The sequence below is a fragment of the Cupressus sempervirens genome, chromosome 4 (assembly GCF_028749045.1).
Source record: "Cupressus sempervirens isolate cs-2001-9-10 chromosome 4, ASM2874904v1, whole genome shotgun sequence".
Lineage (NCBI taxonomy): Eukaryota > Viridiplantae > Streptophyta > Pinopsida > Cupressales > Cupressaceae > Cupressus > Cupressus sempervirens.
Window position 1 is genome coordinate 424,358,518 of NC_143121.1, and position 20,762 is coordinate 424,379,279.

Below are 20,762 nucleotides of genomic sequence, written 5' to 3' on the forward strand. Positions count from 1 at the left end.
TATTGTCTTCTGTTGCATTTGGAGCCTTCTGATGAACCAAATTCTTTAGAACATTCTTTCAGGCAGACTTAATAGTGTTTTTGATCCCAATGCTTTTATGATTATGTAGTTTTTGTTGAGGGGGTCAAATTCAAACCTGAAGACAAATGAGCAAGCGGATGGCAGTAGATCATCTCTTATAAGTGTGGCAAATTCAACTGCTGTGTTCACTGATAAGGAAAAGAAGGGAATGGCAATTAGAATCAGTGATGATTTCTGTGACATTATATTGGACGTTGCTTTTCAGCGTATGCTAAAGAAAAACCCTACTGTTGGACACACATTATCAAATAATTCATTGGAAATATGGAGTGATGATTTTGCAAGCAAGGGTGATTTTGGCCAATATCGTGGTAGACTGGTAATTTCACAGCTTTTCATTGAGCTTTTGTTGTAAATCAATTCTTTTTCTGCAGTGCCTAGAAATGACTTCCACTGTTTATTAGTGGACACTTCCAACATATTTTCTAAAACATTTTTAGCTAGGGAGATGTGTCTTCGGACATTGCATTTTCTTGTTAGAATGTTCCAAATTTACCCCAACTTACAGGAAGCGGGCAATTTCATGAGCATATAATGGAAAAAGAAATGGCAACAGTCAAATAATCTATATGCACATGACATAGCTATGGAAACAAAATAATTAACAGAAGATATGAAAGTTTGGTGCTGTATCATTAATTATGTTTTTTTGATGATGTAAACAAGAGTTCTGTACTGATGCAATTTTCTGATTTAATCTTTTGCAATCTTCTTTCAAATGCTTACATGGTTCATGAGTTTATTGCCTTAACAATGAAATACAAAACTAGGAAATTAAAGCATGATGAACAACCAACTACTTCACATCCAAAACACCTCAAATATGAAGTATCACATGCAGTATCAGGTATATTGTAGTAGTCCAACTGAACAGTCAACAGGAGATCTGAAATTAAGAGTTTCCTAGACATTATGCAAGGTTCCAAAGGCATCAAATAGGTCAAAGAAACTCTCCACATCAACACTTAACAGAAATAGTTGCTCAGAATGAATCTTCAGCCTTTTCAACAACTGAAACTCTCATCCAACAAGCTGGAATCATGCTCAGAAGTCTGGAACAGTAAAGCTGGATGCTAGGTACTTTGCTGATTTCCCCCAAACTGCCTTGCAAACAGTCCAAGTTACTCAACTAAGATGCCAAAACATTACTTCCCAAGGTCTAGAAACAAAGGACAGAAAGAAGACAGGTTGTTACAGCCTAGAAAGCATGAGAGTAAGTTCATAACCTTATCATGGTCACTCCACATGGGTGTAATCCTCCTTGTAGCATTTATAGCATGATGTTGTTGTTAGTTTATTCACCATTGGTCCTCTAGGCTAACAAGGACACTTATGTGACGTGGAGGCCATTTTGCCTAAGCAGTTTCAGTTGTAAATCATTTGGAGGTGTTTAGAGACACTTTTGGGCATACTTGCTATTTATGTTAAGTCATTCTGCACATGATTGGGACTTCCAGTGCCAGTGACATGTCGATGCTAAATGTGTAAAATCAACAGAAGATTTATTATCATTGATACAATTTATTATGCATTAGTAAAGCTAGTTTATAAAGTTAAATTCAAATATTTAACTATATTAATGTTAAGTCTATAGTTTTGGGAAATATTTAATTAAAAGTAGTTCCCCTTTATTCCTTTAATACACTTGAGACATCAAAGTGTTTTACAACATAAGTTGAAGGGAAATTATAAAAAATGGCTTGAGAAAGATTAAAGGAAAAAGCATCACAGAAAAATAGGAATCGTGATAAAATAGGGACAAAAAAGCAATTGTGATAAAATAGGAGGAAAAATCAAAATTTTGAAAAAATAGAAAAGGGCAAAAAGTCATTCTGTTTATCCCACTTTGAAAATGTGAGTGAGTGAGCTCTTATGAGTGTTATAAAAGTGATTGAAGAGCTCTCTTTTAGCATGCTTGGAAATATATGAAATTTTATGAAATTGTCTGGAGAATTTATATTCTTGGGCGTTGACTAAAAAATCCGTCTTCACTGATATTCTCTTTGCTGTTGAAAGATTCAGTTAGGAGGATTTGTGATTTTCTTGAGCACTAAACTACAATCTGATTATGCAATCTCAGTGGCTGCGATTTGAGCTATTGATGGGGGTGTTTGAGCTGGTATTGCTGCATAACTATTTCCATATGTTGTTTCCGTATATAAGAACTTATGATCAGAGTATTCTGGCCGTTCAAGTCTTACAAGGGGCTGTACAGACTGCTAATTATCAACAGGTGGACTGTATAGGTCTGCAATCTCTTGGAAGAAGTTGTATAGGTCAGAGACAACTCTGAGGAAAGCCACATAGGTCTGAGATTGACCATTGCTGTGTACTTTGCGTTAATGTGAAAGTGCCATACATGTTGGAATCAGAGCCGGACAGGGTCAAATACACCTAGGGATTTGTGTTAAGGGTTTGTTAATGCTATCTTTGTTCTCAGAAAACTCTCATAATTGGAGCAGCAATTTCTGGGTATGCAAATCTTGTAATACTTTCATTGAGCAAATCAGGTTGTAATCTGTTGTTAATACATTTCAGAATTATTGGTGTTTGAGTAAAGGAGTTGTTTGATTTATTATCGTTGTTGATTAATGTATTAGCTGCATCATCCATGCCTGTGTTATATGTGTTTCATCTATCCATTCTATAACTCTTATGAGTAACTACATATTTAACAATCAAAAAAACTAGAAATTAGAGGAGGTAAAATAAAGTGGGCGAATAAGGGCAGACCCTTAGAGTGGTATCTGAGCAATGTATCTAGCTATCTTGGTGGGTACAAATTGATTAGGTAGTGACATGACTTATTCAAGCGGACAACTATTATCACATCAATATAGTACACAAGAAATAGAGCATTACTTAATACAGTGTCAGGAAATCACAGACATGCAGAAAAACACTTAGGCATTGGTGGATAAAATACATACAATTTGGGTGAGAGGAGTGGCTTAGGTGAGGAGAGATTGTTCAGTATGTTGGAGGCTTTGCGATTTGGACAGTGACAACTAGAACAAAGAATTCAGGACCAGAATTCATGCATGGACCTTATGACGAGATAATGGCTAGACAGATGGGTATTTATGTAAATGGCGGAAATGATGGTGGAGGAAACAACATTAGGAATAATGGATAGAATGGTGGCAATGGAGGACAAGTTGCTAATAATTTTGGCCATACAGCTAGACCAGTGAGAACAGTGATTATACCCACTTTTCCGTGTAGGTCTCCAGTACAACTGGAGAATGAGCCACGGATTACAGAATTACATATTCAGTTTTGATGTCTTTGGGCAAATAGAGCATTACTTAATACAGTGTCAGGAAATCATAGACATGCAGAAAAACAATTAGGCATAGGTGGACAAAATACATACAATTTGGGTGAGAGGAGTGGCCTAGGTGAGTAGAGGTTGTTCAGTATGTTGGAGGCTTTGTGATATGGACAGTGACAAGTAGAACAAAGCATTCAGGAACAGAATTCGTGCATGGACCTTATGATGAGATAATGGCTAGACAGTGGGTATTGATGTAAATGGCGGAGATAATGGTGGAGGAAACAACATTAGGAATAATGAAGGTAACAATGGATAGAATGATGGCAATGGAGGAGGACAAGTTGCTAGTAATTTTGGCCATGCAGCTAGACCAGTGAGGACATTGTTTATACCCACTTTTCCATGTAGGGATCCAGTACAACTGGAGAATGAGCAGCATATTACAGATTTACATATTCAGTTTTGATGATATTGGGAAAATAGAGGAGAAATTCTCTCTCTTTCAGGGAGTATATGGATGTTAGATTGAAGCATTTGCCTTGCATTGTTGGTAAGGAGCGACATAATGATTTGCAGAAGAACGCAAGAAACCTTAAATTAATCAACTTTGATGGATCTGAGAAGACCACTGCTAGAGCATGGATGCAGAAGGTAGATACATGTTTTCGTTAAACATAATGCCAAAGGAAGAAGCCATTAAATTTGTGGCACTACATTCAAATGGATTAGTGCATTAGTAGTGGCATCACGACATGGTCTTCATGGGGCACAATCTTATCACTTCATATGTGGAGTTTGATTGAAACATTTGATAAGAAGGATCCTGAAGTCCATTTTAAGCAGTTAGCTCAGCTCAAGCAGTTGTGGTCAGTTGAGACATTCATAACAAAGTTTAGAGGTTTTCTATCTTGGTGAGACATTTCACAAAGGTGACTCCTGCTTCTTTTAAATGATGTTTAAATAGATCCACTAAAAGGGTGGGTTGGAGCTCTCAACCTTTCTACATTGCAAGAGGCTTACAAGAAGGGAAGGGATATGGAACTTACATCGTCAAAGAGTAAGTTCCAGTACAAGAGCTTTCCATCAAAGAAAGATAAAGACAAGAAACATTCTCATAAGAATTCCCACTAGTAAAGAAAAGATTCTAATCATTCATACAACAAGCAGTTAAATGATCTTAGAAGGAGGACACCATCTTTCCATTGCAGGGAGCCATGAGACCTTTCACATAAGTGCTCTATCAAAGCAAATACAATGTAGACTGAGTACTTTTTAGATGAGGAATCACCATCAAAGGATGTAGAACAACAATTTGGGCAGCAATGAAGAAACTATTTCAAAAGGGGAATCTGGTTAGGAAAATACCATTGCACAAATCACATGCAATAAGCTTAAAGATGAGAGGTGTGATACATCGGCAGTGAGTTGTTTCATTAATAAACACAAGGGCAACTCACAATCTCATTTTGGAAAGCTTCATTAGGAAGAGAGGATTAGAAAGAGGACATGAGAGGTTTAGAGTGGTAGCATCTAGTGGGCACAAGTTACAAAGTATGCACATGATTCTTAACCTTTATATGTGGATGGGTATATGAGATAGGAGGTGATTTCTATGTGGTAGATATGGGGGGATTATGATGTCTTTCATGGTATGACTTAGATGAAGTCATTAGTGGAGTTCACCTTCTTTTTGGCAAAAAATAGAGTTGAGATTTGAAAATTAGGGAAACAAAGTAGTTCATAGAGGGCTGTTTTGCTAAGAAGCATGCAACAACTATTCAGACACAATGCACTAGAGTGGGTGATAGAGTGTCTCATAGTGCCTAGAGTTTTCAAGCAATACATTAAGAGACAATATCCAGATATGAAGGAGTTAACATTAAGTGTTTGATAGTAACCCTTATGGAGTTTCTCCTTAGATGGTAGTTGAGCATGTGACAAAGTTAGAAGAGGGGGCAAAAAAGTGATCATTGCTCCATACAAACATCCTGAACACAAGGATGAAATTGAGAAAGCAAGTAAGGAGTTGTTGGAGATGGAACGCTTTAGGCCTAGTAAGAGTCCATTTGCATCAATGATGGTTTTGGTGAAGAAAAAAGATGGAACTATGTAGATGTGTATTGACTACATGGTATTGACCAAAAGAACTATCAAAACAGGTACCCCATTCCGCAAATAGATGAGCTTATTGACAAGTTGTATGGAGCTTCTTATATCACCAAGATTGATATATGGTTTGGTTATTGCCAATCAGGAAAAGAGTTGAAGTTATAGTAAAGACACAATTTTGGTGCCATTACAACCACTTTGAGTTTTTTGATAATAAATATATCTAAATCTTTATCAATATGAATTTAATGTATTTAAGATATTCACATTAGATTTATATTAGTCAAATTCAATTATGTTTTTTTGGCAAGTTTGAGCACTAGTGGACTTTAATTTTTATTTCCTCAAAATTCATTAAAATTTTGTCTGTCTTATTGTTTAGGGGTAAAATGGATGCACTTTAATGCGATGTAGGCCTCCAATTTACTCGCACTAAGCCTTTCAAATGCAAGAGAAAGAGGGACTTCCAAGCATAACTCTCAATAAGACTTAGGTTTGATTAGCAAAACTCAAGTGTGGTTAAGGATGCCTTTACAAAATCTAAAGACTTGTCAAGGAAGTACACTAGGAAGTCCTCTTTCATGCAATGTAGATTTGATTGAGGATGTGTATATATACAAGTATAATTGATAAAATGAGGAGTGTAAGATAGGTCTAAGTCCTAAATGTAAGTAAACAACCCAGTTAAGTTATAGATTTAAACCAAAAGTATGAAAGGAAATGAAATATGAAAGACACCTTAAAATGCATAAAGGAGGATGTATTTAAACTCCGAAAACAATAGTTCCGAGTTTGTTTCCGAATATCTAACTATGAATTCTTGAAGAAAATGACGAATTAGACAAAACCAATAAGCTTTTTGAAAAAGCAGCAGGGTCTAGGTCCACCTTTGTAACTTGACCGGTCAGGTTTTCGCGAGGTCACTGATTACCAGAGGCCTTGTTACAAAGTTGAACCAACTCCTTCCAAAAGCTCTCTAGAGTTATTTCCGTATCCACAATCGCAATTCCACTATTCTGCCTGTACACATAGAAAATGAAGGGTTTTTCTTGTTTGGTGGATGAGGGCTTGCCTTGGTCAAGCCCTAGATTGAGTAATCAACCTTGAATTGAAATATAATTAATAAAGGAAATGCTTGCATGTAGTAATACAGGATAATATCAAATGAAATACACAATAATGTCCTTGGATGCAATTGCATTTGAGATGTGATCAAGTATGTAAGTGTAATAGTCTTGACTCAAAGAAACCATAAGCAAATCGAAGAAGCCAAAAAGCCTCATGTATACGAATGTATGTGACATGCCATGGATGGATAATAGAAGATACTGAATGGATTGGAATACTGGATCTTCTCCCTAGAGCCAAACTCCACTACCACCTTGAAGGAAGAAGCTTGATGCAGGAAGGAGATGCTTAGACTTGAATGGTTGAAGATGCTTGCTTGAAGAAGAATGCCTTGATTGCTTGCTCACTTGTGGACGCCTTGAAAAGATAAGATATGAAATTTTTTATACCTGTTTTGAATACCTCTAAGCCTTCTTTTATACCAGTTTTTGGGAGAGAGAACAATTTGGGCCGACCAGGGAACAAAATAAATCAACTGGCAAACTCGAGGCCTTTAGGGTCCCGAACTTTGCAATCATTGGGGACCAGGTCGACCTAATCGTCCTTGACCAAGGGGAGAGAGAAAACATGCTTGAGAAAGACCCAGAAGAATGTGTAGATGAAATTGGAAAATACCAGGCCTACTAGGAGCTGGGACCAAAAAGATGGCAAAACAACACCTAGAATACCATATTAGAATGTGAGAGATTATAAGGAAGCACGAGATGGAAGGAAGAAGGAGAAAAGAGACCGAAACCACGCTAAAGAGGGCTAAATGATCTCAAAATAAAGTGCATCCTTTTTTAAGACTGTATACTTACATAACAAGAACATAAACTTCGTGACACAATTGCAATGTGAAGAAGATAATTTGCAAGTTTAGGAGTTTTTCAGAGCTTATGGTTTATTGAATTTGAACAATGGTAATCAAGCTTCAACTTGGATAAGCTAACCATTTTAAGGGTTTGATTGAGTTGTAATGGGTTGCATTATATGCTTGGTTTTTTAATGATATTGATAACTAGAGATATTGTAGAATATAGATTTCCATTATCCATACTACATTGAAGGAATGCGAGTAAGCCAATTAAAATAATTGCTTTCTATATCGTTGAAACCTATTAAATTATTAGCGTCATATGAAATATTGAATTTAACTTTTCATTGTAAGCCTGCTCACTCTAGTTGTTTCCATCATTGGCATAGATATTGTTTATGTGTTTAGTTTCTTAGGAAATTTTCCAATTGAAGGGATATGGCCTTAGTTGTCTTATCTAATGCCAGAATGTTCTACTATTGTTGGTTCCAACTTAATTGTTGCCGACGTGAACTCCCATCACAACGTCCTTATAAGTGCTGGTGTTATCACTGCTCTAACTTGGAAGTCTATGATTATCGTGCTACTTTTCTTGGAGCAATTTCCATTTTGTTTTGTGTTGCCACCCATAATGACAACGGTTAGTCATTTCCATCAAGATAGATAAAAGATCACCGTTCAACTTCATAAATGACAATAACTTCATCCACGAATGACAACACAAAAATTTAGTTCCTATTACTGGAACAGTACAAAGAAAATAGAAGGATTGTTTTATGAAAAATAATCAAGAAAGCCTTTCCTACCTATTCGTTAGCTGAGCTATGTATAGGTGGAAGAACGTTGTAATCTGAAGTACATATATATATATATATACATTTTTAGTCTACGTTACCAGGTTGGATTTTGGTTCGGATGCAGGTTCGACATTTGGGTTCGAAATTCGCTCAAAAGTTTTTTGGGTTAGGTTCAGGTTCATTTTGGGTTTTCTATAAAATAAATTTTTTATTTGTAATTTATTTTAATATATACATAAACATATGTTGCAGCAAATAAATTCATACACCACTATACTAATAACTTAGAATATGTCGTCGTTTTAGGTCTGTCGCTGCATAAAAGCCCAAAATTACGTCATTTTAGGTTGAACAAAACTCAAAAGCGCTTTATTGAACCATTAAAAAGTCAACAAAAAAGTTGTCGTTTCCCAAATTCGTTGTAAAGTTGTTGGAATTCTGCTCAAGCTCGTTTGACCCAAACCAAATTCGATCTAAATTCCTGTAAAGTCGACTAAGGTACGAAATTACGAATTTGTAAGGAATTTACTTGGAAAATAACAAATTTGACACAAATGCGAACCGACTACGAATTTGGGCTAATCAAATATCGACCTTCAGCTTTTTGGAGCGAATATGGTAACTTAGTTTTTAGTGCACTCACAAAAGGGGATGTTCATGCTTGCGTGAGTTCTTATTATAAAGTATTTTGGTTTTAGGTGCCTTTGAAGATAAACTCTTCACTATACGAGTTTCAGCTATGTGTGCTCTGTAAGAAGATGGTTGAATGTTTTGTTTGGTGTTGTGTTGATCAGTTCACCTTTGTATATGAGTTTTGAAACTCTATGTTTTGGAGTATTGTAAATTTTTCTCTTATAAATAAAATTGCAAGGTTTGTGGGCAAAGGTTGTCTCCCTCTGTGAAGAGGGTTTTTTCCAAAATAATCTGGCATTAAGGTTTCTGTTGAAGCTTGATATTTGATTGGTCCAAATTCAACATGGTATCAGAGCCAGTTTGGTGCCATCAAGCCTGAACCAAAACTTTTCTCTTGCTTATTCCTATCAATTCATAATCTTCATTGTGGTGCTTGGTCTTAAAGTTGAAGATAGGTTGCAAGGAGTCTCAAATTTTATATCTTGGAAGTAGAGAATTTATCTGGTTCTTGAAGAAAATGATCTTCTCAATTATGTGGAATCTAAGGTTACTGAGCCAGCTGATAATGCAGAGAAAGAAACTTGGAAGAAGAATAAAATCTTGGCAAAAAAGATCATTATGGATTCTATGAAAGATCATCTAGTTGCAGCAATCTCAATGTTAAATTTTGCTAAGGAGATGTATGATTATCTTCACAGCATGTATGAGTTCAATAACGCATGGATAGCCTTGGCTCTTCGAATGCAACTTCTCCACAGCAAGATGAACAAAGGAAACTCCATTGTTTCTTTCTTTCTGAAAATTACAAAATTAAAAGATTAGTTAAGTACTATTGGAGATTCCATTAATGATAAAGAACTTTTCATGCTTGCCATGAATGGTCTTCCACACTCTTTGGAATCATTCATCCAAGGCATTAGTGGTAGAAATGAGTTGCCAAATTTTGAGAGATCAAGATCAGATTGTATTCAAGAGGAATGTAGGCTTGAGGGTAGAGGAAATTCTCATAAATCATTAGATGTCGCCGTTCCACTCCACACAGTGTTATTTTGGCAGAGTTTGGGGCTCACTCCTTTAGACTTGTGGCCATCTTTGATTTGGTTTGGTTTCTTCACCATCTCCAAGGCTTTACAGATTCAACTGGTAGTCAACATAGATATTCCTACCTAGCTTAGTGTTCTTCAGTCATTGTTGCTGGTTTTGATCCATCCACTGGGGCTTGCGGGTGGTACACTGAGGCCATTAGTCTACCCTGTTCAATAAGGATTGAGATTGATCGTCTCCCTCCCTATCAGTTTTCTCTAGACGTTCCCACTCACCTCCCCTCTCGTCAGGAGTTGAATGGTGACATTGGACCCGATATTTACAGACAACAAATTATGACGACTTGGATCAACCCTCTGGGAGGGCTATGTCTATGGATGGCCTTTTATGCCGAGCACTTATTAGATATCCGTGATGGGATTATCTCGTGTTCATATTTGATCTAAAGCTGTTGCCATCCACTTCGTATCTCTCTTGGTTCCTTCAGAGTTGGATCCCATTGACTTAGATACTAGATTGTTCATCACATCGATAAAGAGGAACACATTTTCTGTTTACATAACTTGGTAGAGATGGAAAGAAAGATTCACTTCATGTTTTGTTGTCCCATGTACTATGAGATCTGGGGGAGGTTTTACTGTCGTTTCCAAGATTGAAAGTCCTTATTGGACTTTTTCAGTTACATTGACGTGCATTGCTTGATGCTCTATCTCTGGGAGGCCCCTCAGCTTTGAGATTGCACTTTACAATTGTTAGTGTCTCACCCACTTTTATGTGCCCATTTCCCCCTCTAGGGGCATGAAGCAACAGTTCTGCACTCCTGCTGCTAGCCACATTAGATCTGTGAGACCCTGTTCTAGACTTACCAAACAACAACACTCCTCATACGATAGTACTGAGAGTCATTCTGGGACCCTTGGTCGCCCTTGTCCATATCCTTTGGTGTTGAACTTGTGCCGGCCAAGGAAGGACCCCTAGTCCTTTTTCTTGGTGTCTTCCTTTGTTTCTTTGTTCTTTTGTGGGCATTGTTTGGTGTCCTTGCAGTGGTGGTTTTCCTTGTTTGTAAACTTTTAGTCCCTTAGACCCTTGTTGGTCTCTTGTTGGACATTAATAAAACAAACTTCTCTTATCTTATCTTAATGTAGAGGATCAAGTTCTTGCTGCACATACTTCAAGCAAAAGAGGGAGGAAAAGGAATTTTAAGAAGGTCGATGATAAGAATCCTCCCTTGTCTACTTCTGATTTTAAAAGGAAAAGAGGTATATCCAAGGCGAAATGCTTCATATTTGAAAAGTATGGTCATTTTGCTAGAAATTGCACAGTGAAACTAAATCATTAATTAGCTGTCACAGATGTAAATGATTCAGCTCCATCTAGGAACTCTAGTGACTATTCAGAAGGATTCCTATTCATTTCAGCCTTGTCTAGTAATATTCCAACTGATTGCAATACCTGGTTGATAGATAGTGGCACTTCTCATCATATTTCAGGCTATAAGAAATGCCTCCCAAATCTGATTGAAAAGGATTCTCACTCGCAAGTTATTGTTCGTGATGATGTATCTTACTCTATAAAAGGGGATCATAACACTTCATTCAAATTAAATTCTGATTTTCCTTTACACCTTAGGAATGTTTTGTTTTTCTCAGGAATCAAAAGGAATTTAATTTATATTTCACCCTAAGAGAATAAAGGTTTTAATGTGGCTTTTATTGATAGTAAAGGGGTTGCTTGGAAGAAAAATTCTGATTATAGCTCAGCTTAAGTGATTGGAGTTCATCATGAAAGTCTTTAAAAACTTTCAACAAATAAAGTTCATGTCATGATACTTTTAATAATAATGAGTTATGGCATAAAAGGTTTGGTCATGTCAACTTCAAATCTCTTTCTTTAATGGATAAGTTGGTTATAGGACTTCCTAAACGTAGTGCTACTCATGATGGTATTTGCAAAGGTTGTGCTTTGGGAAAAAATACTAAGAGTCCTGATTCATTCTAGACCTGATTCATTCTGATTTGTTGTGGGCCAAGTCTTCCGCCTCCTTAAGTGGTTTTTGGTATTATGTAACATTTATTGATGATTTCTCTTGCAAAACGTGGATCTAATTTCTTAAATCCAAGGAATCAGATGATGTTTTATCTGAGTTTAAGGAGTTTAAAACCTTAGTTGAAAACATTTCAGAAAAAAAAATCAAGGTACTCAGATCTGATAATGGAGGTGAATTCATTTCTTGTGCATTTCAATCTTTTTATGTTGAAGCAGGAATTAAGAGGGAGTTTTGTGTCCCCTACAATCCTCAACAAAACAGTGTTGCTGAAAGGAAAAACAGGGTCATAGTTGAGGCTGCTAAAGCCATGATTCATGATCAAGGATTGCATATTTTTGTTTGAGCTGAGGCTTGCAGAAAAACAATATATGTTCAAAACAGAAGGCCTCACAAAATTCTAAACGACATGACTCCAGAGGAAGGCTTTTCTGGTTCTAAACCTGATGTAAGTCATCTTAAAGTTTTTGTTGTTCAGTTTACACTCATGTTCCCAAAGACAAAAGATCTAAACAAGAACCTTCAAGGAAGAAGAGAATGTTTTTAGATTATAGTGAATCTTCTAAAGCATACGGAATTTATATTCGGGGACAAAAGATAATTGAATTAAGCAGAGATGTATCGTTTGAAGAGATTGTTGATTGTAGAAAATCTATTGAACCCTCTCCTAAACTTGAAATGGAAGACTGATAATTTACAAGAACCTTCTATTGCTGCTCCATCTTCCCCTTGCAACTCTGAGAGGGAGAATCTTATATCAGATTGTCCTCCAAAAAAATCAGATTACTTCATATGCAGGTCCAAGTGTCAAATTGAATGAAAAGAAGAGACCACTATGGGCAAGACATGCTGTGCAAGATGCCTAAAAATTTTCAGCTCCTTGTGGATCATTTCTGGAAAGTAAAAGGCCTTAGAGGCTTGATGTGTATGTTGCACTTATGTGTGGTATTATTGATTTAGAACCTTCTTGTTTTGATGCAGCTATAAAACAATAGGTTTGGAAAGATGCAATGTTAGAAGAGTATGACTCCATTATGTAAAATGATGTTTGGGAAATAGTTCGTCGTCCTAAAGACAAGTTTGTTGTTTGTTCTAAATGGTTGTACAAAATTAAACAAGCAGCTGATGGTAGTGTAGAAAAAATTAAAGCCATATTCATTGCTAGAGGTTTCTAACAAAAGGAAGGATTAGATTATGATGAGACCTTTGCTCTGGTAGCCCGATATACCTCCATCAGGACCATCATTGCTATCATTGCTGCTAAAAGATGGAAGCTACATCAAATGGATGTCAAGACTGCCTCTCTAAATGGTGTTATTAATGAAGAGGTTTATGTTGAACTGGCTGACGGATTCATAATTTATGACAAAGAATCTTATGTATGCAGATTGAAAAAGGCATTGTATGGCCTTAAACAAGCTCCTCAAACATGGTATGATTGTATGGATAGTTACTTCTCGAGTTTGGGCTTAATGAAAAATGTGTCTGATCCAAATCTTTATTTCAAAGGTTAAATGATCTTATTTCAATATTAGTTCTTTATATTGATGATCGTTTTATCACTGGTTAAGATAAGTTAATTGCTAAATGTAAGAAAGAACTAACTTGTGAATTTGAGATGAAAGATCTTGGTTTAATGCATTGCTATCTTGGCTTAGAAATTTGGAAAAAGCCTAATGAAATTGTTCTTAGTCAAGGGAAGTATGCTATAGATATTCGTAAGAGGTTTGGTATGCTTGATTGTAAATCAAATGTGACACCTATGGAGGCAAATTTGAAGAAACTTCAAGAAGATATTGCTGTTTCAGAATTAATTGATTGCACATTATATAGAGAACTGATTGGTTCCCTTATGTATCTTCTCAACACTAGGCATGAGATTTGCTATGCAGTTAACACATTAAGTCAGTTGATCTGTGATCGTAGGAAGTTTCATTTTATTGCTGCTAAACATATATTGGGATATGTTTGGGGTAGAGTGAGCTATGGCCTGAAGTTCTCAAGTTCTAATGGGCTTCATCTTCATAGTTTTTCTGACTCTAATTGGACAGGATATGTTCTAGATAGAAAGAGTACTTCATGATTTTGTTTTAATTTTGGATCTGCCATGGTTTCTTGGTGTAGCAGAACACGAGTTTGTGTTGCTCAAAATACAGCAGAAGCTGAATATGTTGCAGTGTGTACAAAAGTTTGTGAGGCTGTGTGGCTCCAAAAACTTTTTGGTGGATTATTTGGAGAAGCTCTAGATCCAACCATAGTTTCTTGCGATAATCAAAGCTGTATAAAGCTTTCTATTTATCCTGTCTTACGTGATAAATCCAAGCATATAGAAATTAAATACCATTACTTAAGGGATTTGTGTGCACTTGAAGGCAGTGGAATTGAAATACATCAACACCAATGAACAAACTGTTGATAGTCTCACCAAGCCTTTACCAAAGGTGAAGTACCATTACTTAAGAGACAAGCTAGGTAATGTTGATCTTGAGACTGAAATGGAACTAAGTCTTTTAGTTTTGTTGTGCTTACATTTTTTGATTCTTGTGCGACTTAATAAGATTGTAAGATCAGCTATGATAACTCCTTCACTTTTAGGAAGTGAATGTCATGTTGAGAGAGTCCATGATGACATCATTTTTGAGAGATTCTATGATAGGAGTTGGATGTCATGTTGAGAGATTCTATGACAGCTCACGCTGAGAGAGTCTGTGATTAAAGGCTTAGTTGTGATTCTTACAAGTTCCTCATGTTGAGTGATTTCATGATTTATTTTAAATAAGAAAAATGTTCTCTTATTGTCATGTTGAGAGAGTCAATGACTGTTGAGTTTAACAGATTTCATATTTACTAAGAGGGAGTGTTAAATTAATAGCTTCATATGAAATACTGAATTTAACTTTTTATTATAAGCTCCTCACTCTAACTATTTTTATTGTTGGTGTAGGATATTGGTTATGTGTTTTTTTTCTCAGGACATTTTCAAACTGAAGGGATTTGGCCTAAGTTGTCTTAACTGACGCCAGAATGTTCTACTATCGTTCGTTCCAACTAACTGTTGCCGATATGGACTCCCATCGTAGTGTCCTTATAAGTGCTCTCATTATCACTGCTCTGACATTGTGAGTCTTTATGATTACTGTGTCACTTTTCTTGGAGGAACTTCCATTTTGTTTTGTGCTGTCGCCCATAAAGACAACCATGTCATTTCCATCAAGATAGATAAAAGATCACCATTCAGCTTCCTGAATGACGACAACTTCATCCACGAAGGACACAAAATTTTTGTGTATATTCTTGGAAGAATGCAAAGAAAATAGAAGGACTGTGTTACAGAAATTAATCAAGACAGTTTTTCCTTCATATTCATTGGCTGAACTATGTGCAAGGGGAAGATTGTATGGATCTAAAATATTTATATTGTTTTCAGTGAGCTCACGAAAAGGGGATCTTCATGCTTGTGTGATTTCTTATCAGAAAGTATTTCTGTTTTAGGTGTCTTTGAAAGTAAACTTGTGAATATACAAGTTGCACCCATGTGTGCTCTGTAACCAAATGGTTGAATGTTTTGCTCAGTTTTGTGTTGATCAATTCAACTCTGTATGTGAGTTTTGAAATTCTATATTGTGGGGCATTGTAAATTTTTGTCTTATTAATAAGATTACAAGTATTGTGCACTGTATTGTTTCCCTCTGCAAAGAGGGTTTTTCCCAGGATAATCTGGTATTAAGGTTTCTTTTGAAGCTTGATACTTGATTGGTTCAAATTTAACAAACAGTTCAAAAGACAACGCAACTATTAATTAACTTCATATTTACACGGTATTGATAAATGGATTATTGATGTGTATTACCAGATAAAACATCAAACTTAACCAATTTTTTATAGTCTTGCCTTTAGAGAAAAGTCTCAAATATGGATTTAACAATTTTTTGAAGACATAGAATAGACATCATGCATTCAAGTGCAACTACTAACCATTAAGCATAAGAAAAGAAATAAAAAGAAATGCTTGTCATTGATCGTGCACAAGTGGAAGACTTTCTCTTACAAGGGTTCCAAGACGGCTTCAATACAAACACGAATGGCCAAGTCACGTCAAAGTCACGTTCAAGCCACCATGTGAGAGACTAGACCATGTCTACAAACCTCATGAGGTAGGTTTGGACCATTGTCAATGAATATTAATCAAAAACATGGTTTATTTTAAAACCCAAATTGAAATGTGAACATAATTGTTCCAAATTGAATCATAAAATTGAACATAAATACATGAAAACAATCCTGAAAACACCAAAAATCCAAATATAAGATTCATTGTTACACAGACATTTGGGAACTGCTCTCTATCATCAATGTACAAGATTGCAGGAATGTGTATAACTGCAAAAACATATGCGCATGGCTGTAGGAACATATGTTCAAGAAAAAGAGATGAATATACAAGAGCAATTGGTAAATGTGTAGGAACATCAATCATATGCGCAGGACTCGTGTAGGTCCATAAAATTGAAAAATAACTAATGCCAGCTCCAACGCACGACCTAAAAATGTACAACTCCACACCAGGGATTACTGGATACATGATTTCAAGGTCGTAGACACTCGATATTTTCATAGACATTTAAAACCAATCTAATCCAATGATGATGTAGGAGCATCCAAGGCGTAAGAGGAATATTGCATCACCAAAAAATATTGTCTAGTTTTTCAATAAGGGTTATTTTCTTGACAAGTTTACTATTCTAAGTTTTTTCAATTGAGCACAAATTGTTCCAATTGCTTCTTTGGAGGTTCATTTTGGATATATCAGCATGGTGGTAAAGTTTCATGGCATGATCAAGTCAATTTTTGAAGATATTGACTTTTCTGTTTTACAAGTTTACTATTCTAAGTTTTTTCAATTGAGCACAAATTATTCCAATTGCTTCTTTGGAGGTTCATTTTGGATATATGAGCATGGTGGTAAAGTTTCATGGCATGATCAAGTCAATTTTTGAAGATATTGAATTTTCTGTTCTGGCAGGGCAGTACAAAAACATTGAACTCGGTTTTTAAGGCTTTAGAGGGTTCGAAAAGGGGTCAAAACTTTGTTTGGGTTGTCGCTTTGCAATTTCAGGTGTAGAGGCCTTCAAGAAAATTCCAAAATGGGGTTATAATTATTATGATAATGAAAATGTTGTTGTAACTTGATAATTCAGTTAAAACAAATTACTCTGACCATCCTTCACAACAATGGTTGTTAAAATTGAGAGCAATAAGGAAGACTTTGCTCTGTGTGTATATTGATAATTAATGATACCCTGCATTGTAATTACTGCATGACCTGGAAAATCAGAAAAAGGCCTTTGAAATGACTGTTCAATTCAAAAATTTTATGTTTAAGAATTCACTTTTTATGCTTACATCTGACTGAACCTTCCACTGATGTAAGTTTCATTTGTGTCATCCAGATTGAGCTTATTCGCCTTATTGGTGTTCAACAGCCAGTAATAGCTGCTTCAAGAATTTCCCAGAGAATTAAAGACATAATAAATTTGTATTTAATCGGGCAAATTCCTTCTCAGGTAAAATGTAGATATGCAACTCCCATCAACTGCAGAAACATATTGAGCAAGTATTGATTGTGGAGTTGCATATTTTACATTCTTGGAAAGGGAACTTTTTTGTTTCTTAGATGTTTTAACTATATACACTGGAGTTTTTGTGCTATATATTCTTGAGTTGAAGTGTTGTCTTTACAGGATCTTGCGTTCTTAGAAGGCACTCAACTTGCACTGGATACAACAATAAGTGCCATTTTTGATGGGGGATCATATTCCATAAACATTTTGTCCCCTGTTGTGCATCAGACATTGCATATCGTTCTTGGAGGTTATTTGCACATTCCAGATAAAGTGATAAAGCTATTTTTGTTTAGGTCTTTAATTGTTATGTCATATATGATGTTTATTTGTTTTCTTGCTTTCAGGCATATTGCAGTTGTTGTGTTCTCTTAACTGGACAGAACCTGCGCAAGTAGAAATTCTTGGGAGGCTTTTAGATGCAATGGGACCGTATCTAAAGTATTTTCCAGAAGCAGTAGACTGTGTAATTAAAAAACTCTTTGATCTTTTGAAGTCACTTCCAATAATTCAGAAGGTGATGTTTGGGCTGTCTTTATTTACATCTTTTAATGATTGGTACATTTGTGAAGCTTTTAAATTTTGAGTTAATTTTTCTTATGCAAATTTATTAAAAAAGTGCATTATTCTTTCCCCATATTCAGCCAAAATTAAATAGACTACTTTGTTGGTTATGCTCAGGGCCATGCTCAGGATCTTATGGCATTGTCAATGAGTCGAGCAAGGTTACAGATTTGCACTTCATTTATTCGAATTGCACGGGCAGCTGACACAAGCCTTCTACCTCATATGAAGGTTTGCTATTTTACATGTGATTAACAGTACATTTGTGCTCCGATATGATCTCAAATTCTCTACAACTCAGTGCCATTCTTAGCTTCTTTGAATAAAATGTTGTCCATAATATTATCATATGGTTATTTAATACTAAAGTGGGCATTTTTAGTACTATCATCTTATCAGTGTTGAAATCAACTGTAAGAAAAGTGTGTTAACCAGAGTGATACACAATAACAATGCATCAATTTTGATTGCCTTTGCTGTAAATTTCCTGACAATACGATCAAACCAGTTGAACTTTATGCTGTTCGTTTTGAGAACAGAAATAGAATAAGGAATTCAATGTGTCACTCTGGAAGGTGATTCTTCCTTGGTCAATGCTGGCTTTACAAGTTCAATATCTTGACAGGCTGCAATTTGGTCAGTTGGGTTTCATAGTTAAGAATCTGAACTGCTGTGCAGTACATAACAATTTCCACTCATTTTTTCAGAAGTACAAAAAATAGAATAATTATTGGTCCGCTGCTTGCAAACTATAAATTTAAACCTACAAACCAGACAATCCTGCAAAACTAAGCAGATGAATCTTTGTTGTAATCCTACAAATCCTTTCTGTGCAAGCTGTAACATTAAGTGGGCCATGCCACGATAACCAGGGAGGATCTTTCTCCACTGTGATTATTCTTCAACAAGAGTGTTGTCATCCTTAGGAAGGTGGCAATGAAGCAAGTTAAATCCCCAAATTAGAAGGGTTTCATCATAGAGAAAGATAGTAAACTGCATAATTATCGAAATGAGTTTTCCAAACCTCCTTTTATAATCTTTTTGGGAACTTAAAAAAAAAATATTAAATCACTTTATAATTAAAATAAGCATTATTACTCCAAAAAGAGATTTATTCTCATTAGTTAATACCTTCGGCACATACATCACTTCTTTTAACTTTCATTGCAGCAAACTTTTATATCAAAGTTCTATTAAATTGTTTTAATTGATTTAAGTAACCCTAGTAAAATAATCAAATTAAATGCTCATTAATACACTTCAATTGTAATCTCTCCTTTTCAATTTGTCCTAGAATCAAAATTACAACAAATGAGGTTTAGGATTACATCTTATCAAGTAATACTATTAATGTTATTGTAGCTATGGTTGGAATCCTTCTGGCTGACATAGATATAATACGATGGCCTGTTTTAATAAATATTTAATAAATATATATTAATTGAATATATCAATTAAACATTACTAATTGAATTATTGAACACACTCTCATTCTTAATAAATAATTGAATAATAATTTATATATATATTTATCAATTTATAAATTATATAATCATAATAAAAAATCCAATTATTAATCTTAATTAATAAGTTAACTTTCGTTCTTAATTAATAAATAAATAAATTAATGAACATAGATAATGCATACATTCTCATTGACTACAGCAATAGAACTCCCAGTCTTCATCAAATATTCTTTTGACATCTATAATGAAGTCAGAAGATGCTATATTATTCATTAAGCTGTTTGGTTCCCCATTGAGGTGTCGACAATGATATACTCACGAACAGCTTAAAGCTGTGACTATGACCCTAAATGGAATCCTTGATGGAAATTAAAAAATAGTGATTACTATCTTGGAGTCGAATGCAGAATATAAATAATAATTAATAAATAACGTTGATGTTACAATAACAAGCAGAGGTTTGGTAAGACGGCCATTATAATCCATATTGTTATTTTTCAAGATCGCTGCAAATGTACTAAACACTTCCTATTTATTATGCGTGTTCTAAAGGCAGCAACCTCTTGTATTTATAATGAGCACAATAAATATAACAACAAATTTAATTATAGTTTTGTATATGTATGTATGTATGTATGTATGTATATATATATATCTCCCATGTAATAATAAATTTATATAACTATATATATTCATAGGTTTCTCCTATTGAAGCTACCAAACGTCAATGCTCCCTCTTAGCTAGGGAGGATAAACACAAGATAGATATTAGATCATTTGTAATATTAGGAATGACAAATTTTAAGGATATCATTGATTAGAAGATATCCACCATTTTGATATCACATTTGATATCACGAGTATTGGTCTATCAGAATATCAACACATGATATTCAACAAGTACTTAGAGTATTGGGTATCAGAATATCAACACATAATATTCACCAAGTACTCAATAAGGTAATGGCCTGTAGAATATCAACATATGATATTCACCAAATGCCTATTATATATCTATATAGACAACTCATAGACCATCTAGTGAATGACATCTAACACTTAGTTGTTGATTTACAAGATATAACCCATCATGATCTGTTTTAACATTTACATAAAATGAATATCATGACTTAAGTTATTCTAAGTTCATCACGTTCCAATAACTTCTGCAAATACAAGTGATGATAATTTGGAAGTCATCA

At 35.1% G+C, this 20,762-nt stretch overlaps 1 protein-coding gene across 7 annotated transcripts in view; it reads left to right on the forward strand.

The window, feature by feature from the left end:
* The window catches only part of LOC149561846 (ARM repeat superfamily protein), a 240,946-nt gene that overhangs the window by 123,679 nt on the left and 96,505 nt on the right, over positions 1-20,762 (forward strand). For all 7 annotated transcript variants that reach the window (XM_089825383.1, XM_089825376.1, XM_089825377.1 and 4 more), the window contains 5 exons: positions 110-400; positions 17,360-17,473; positions 17,651-17,780; positions 17,878-18,047; positions 18,212-18,325. In XM_089825383.1, coding sequence (XP_089681509.1) covers positions 110-400; positions 17,360-17,473; positions 17,651-17,780; positions 17,878-18,047; positions 18,212-18,325 — 819 coding nt within the window. The remainder of the gene's footprint in view (positions 1-109; positions 401-17,359; positions 17,474-17,650; positions 17,781-17,877; positions 18,048-18,211; positions 18,326-20,762) is intronic.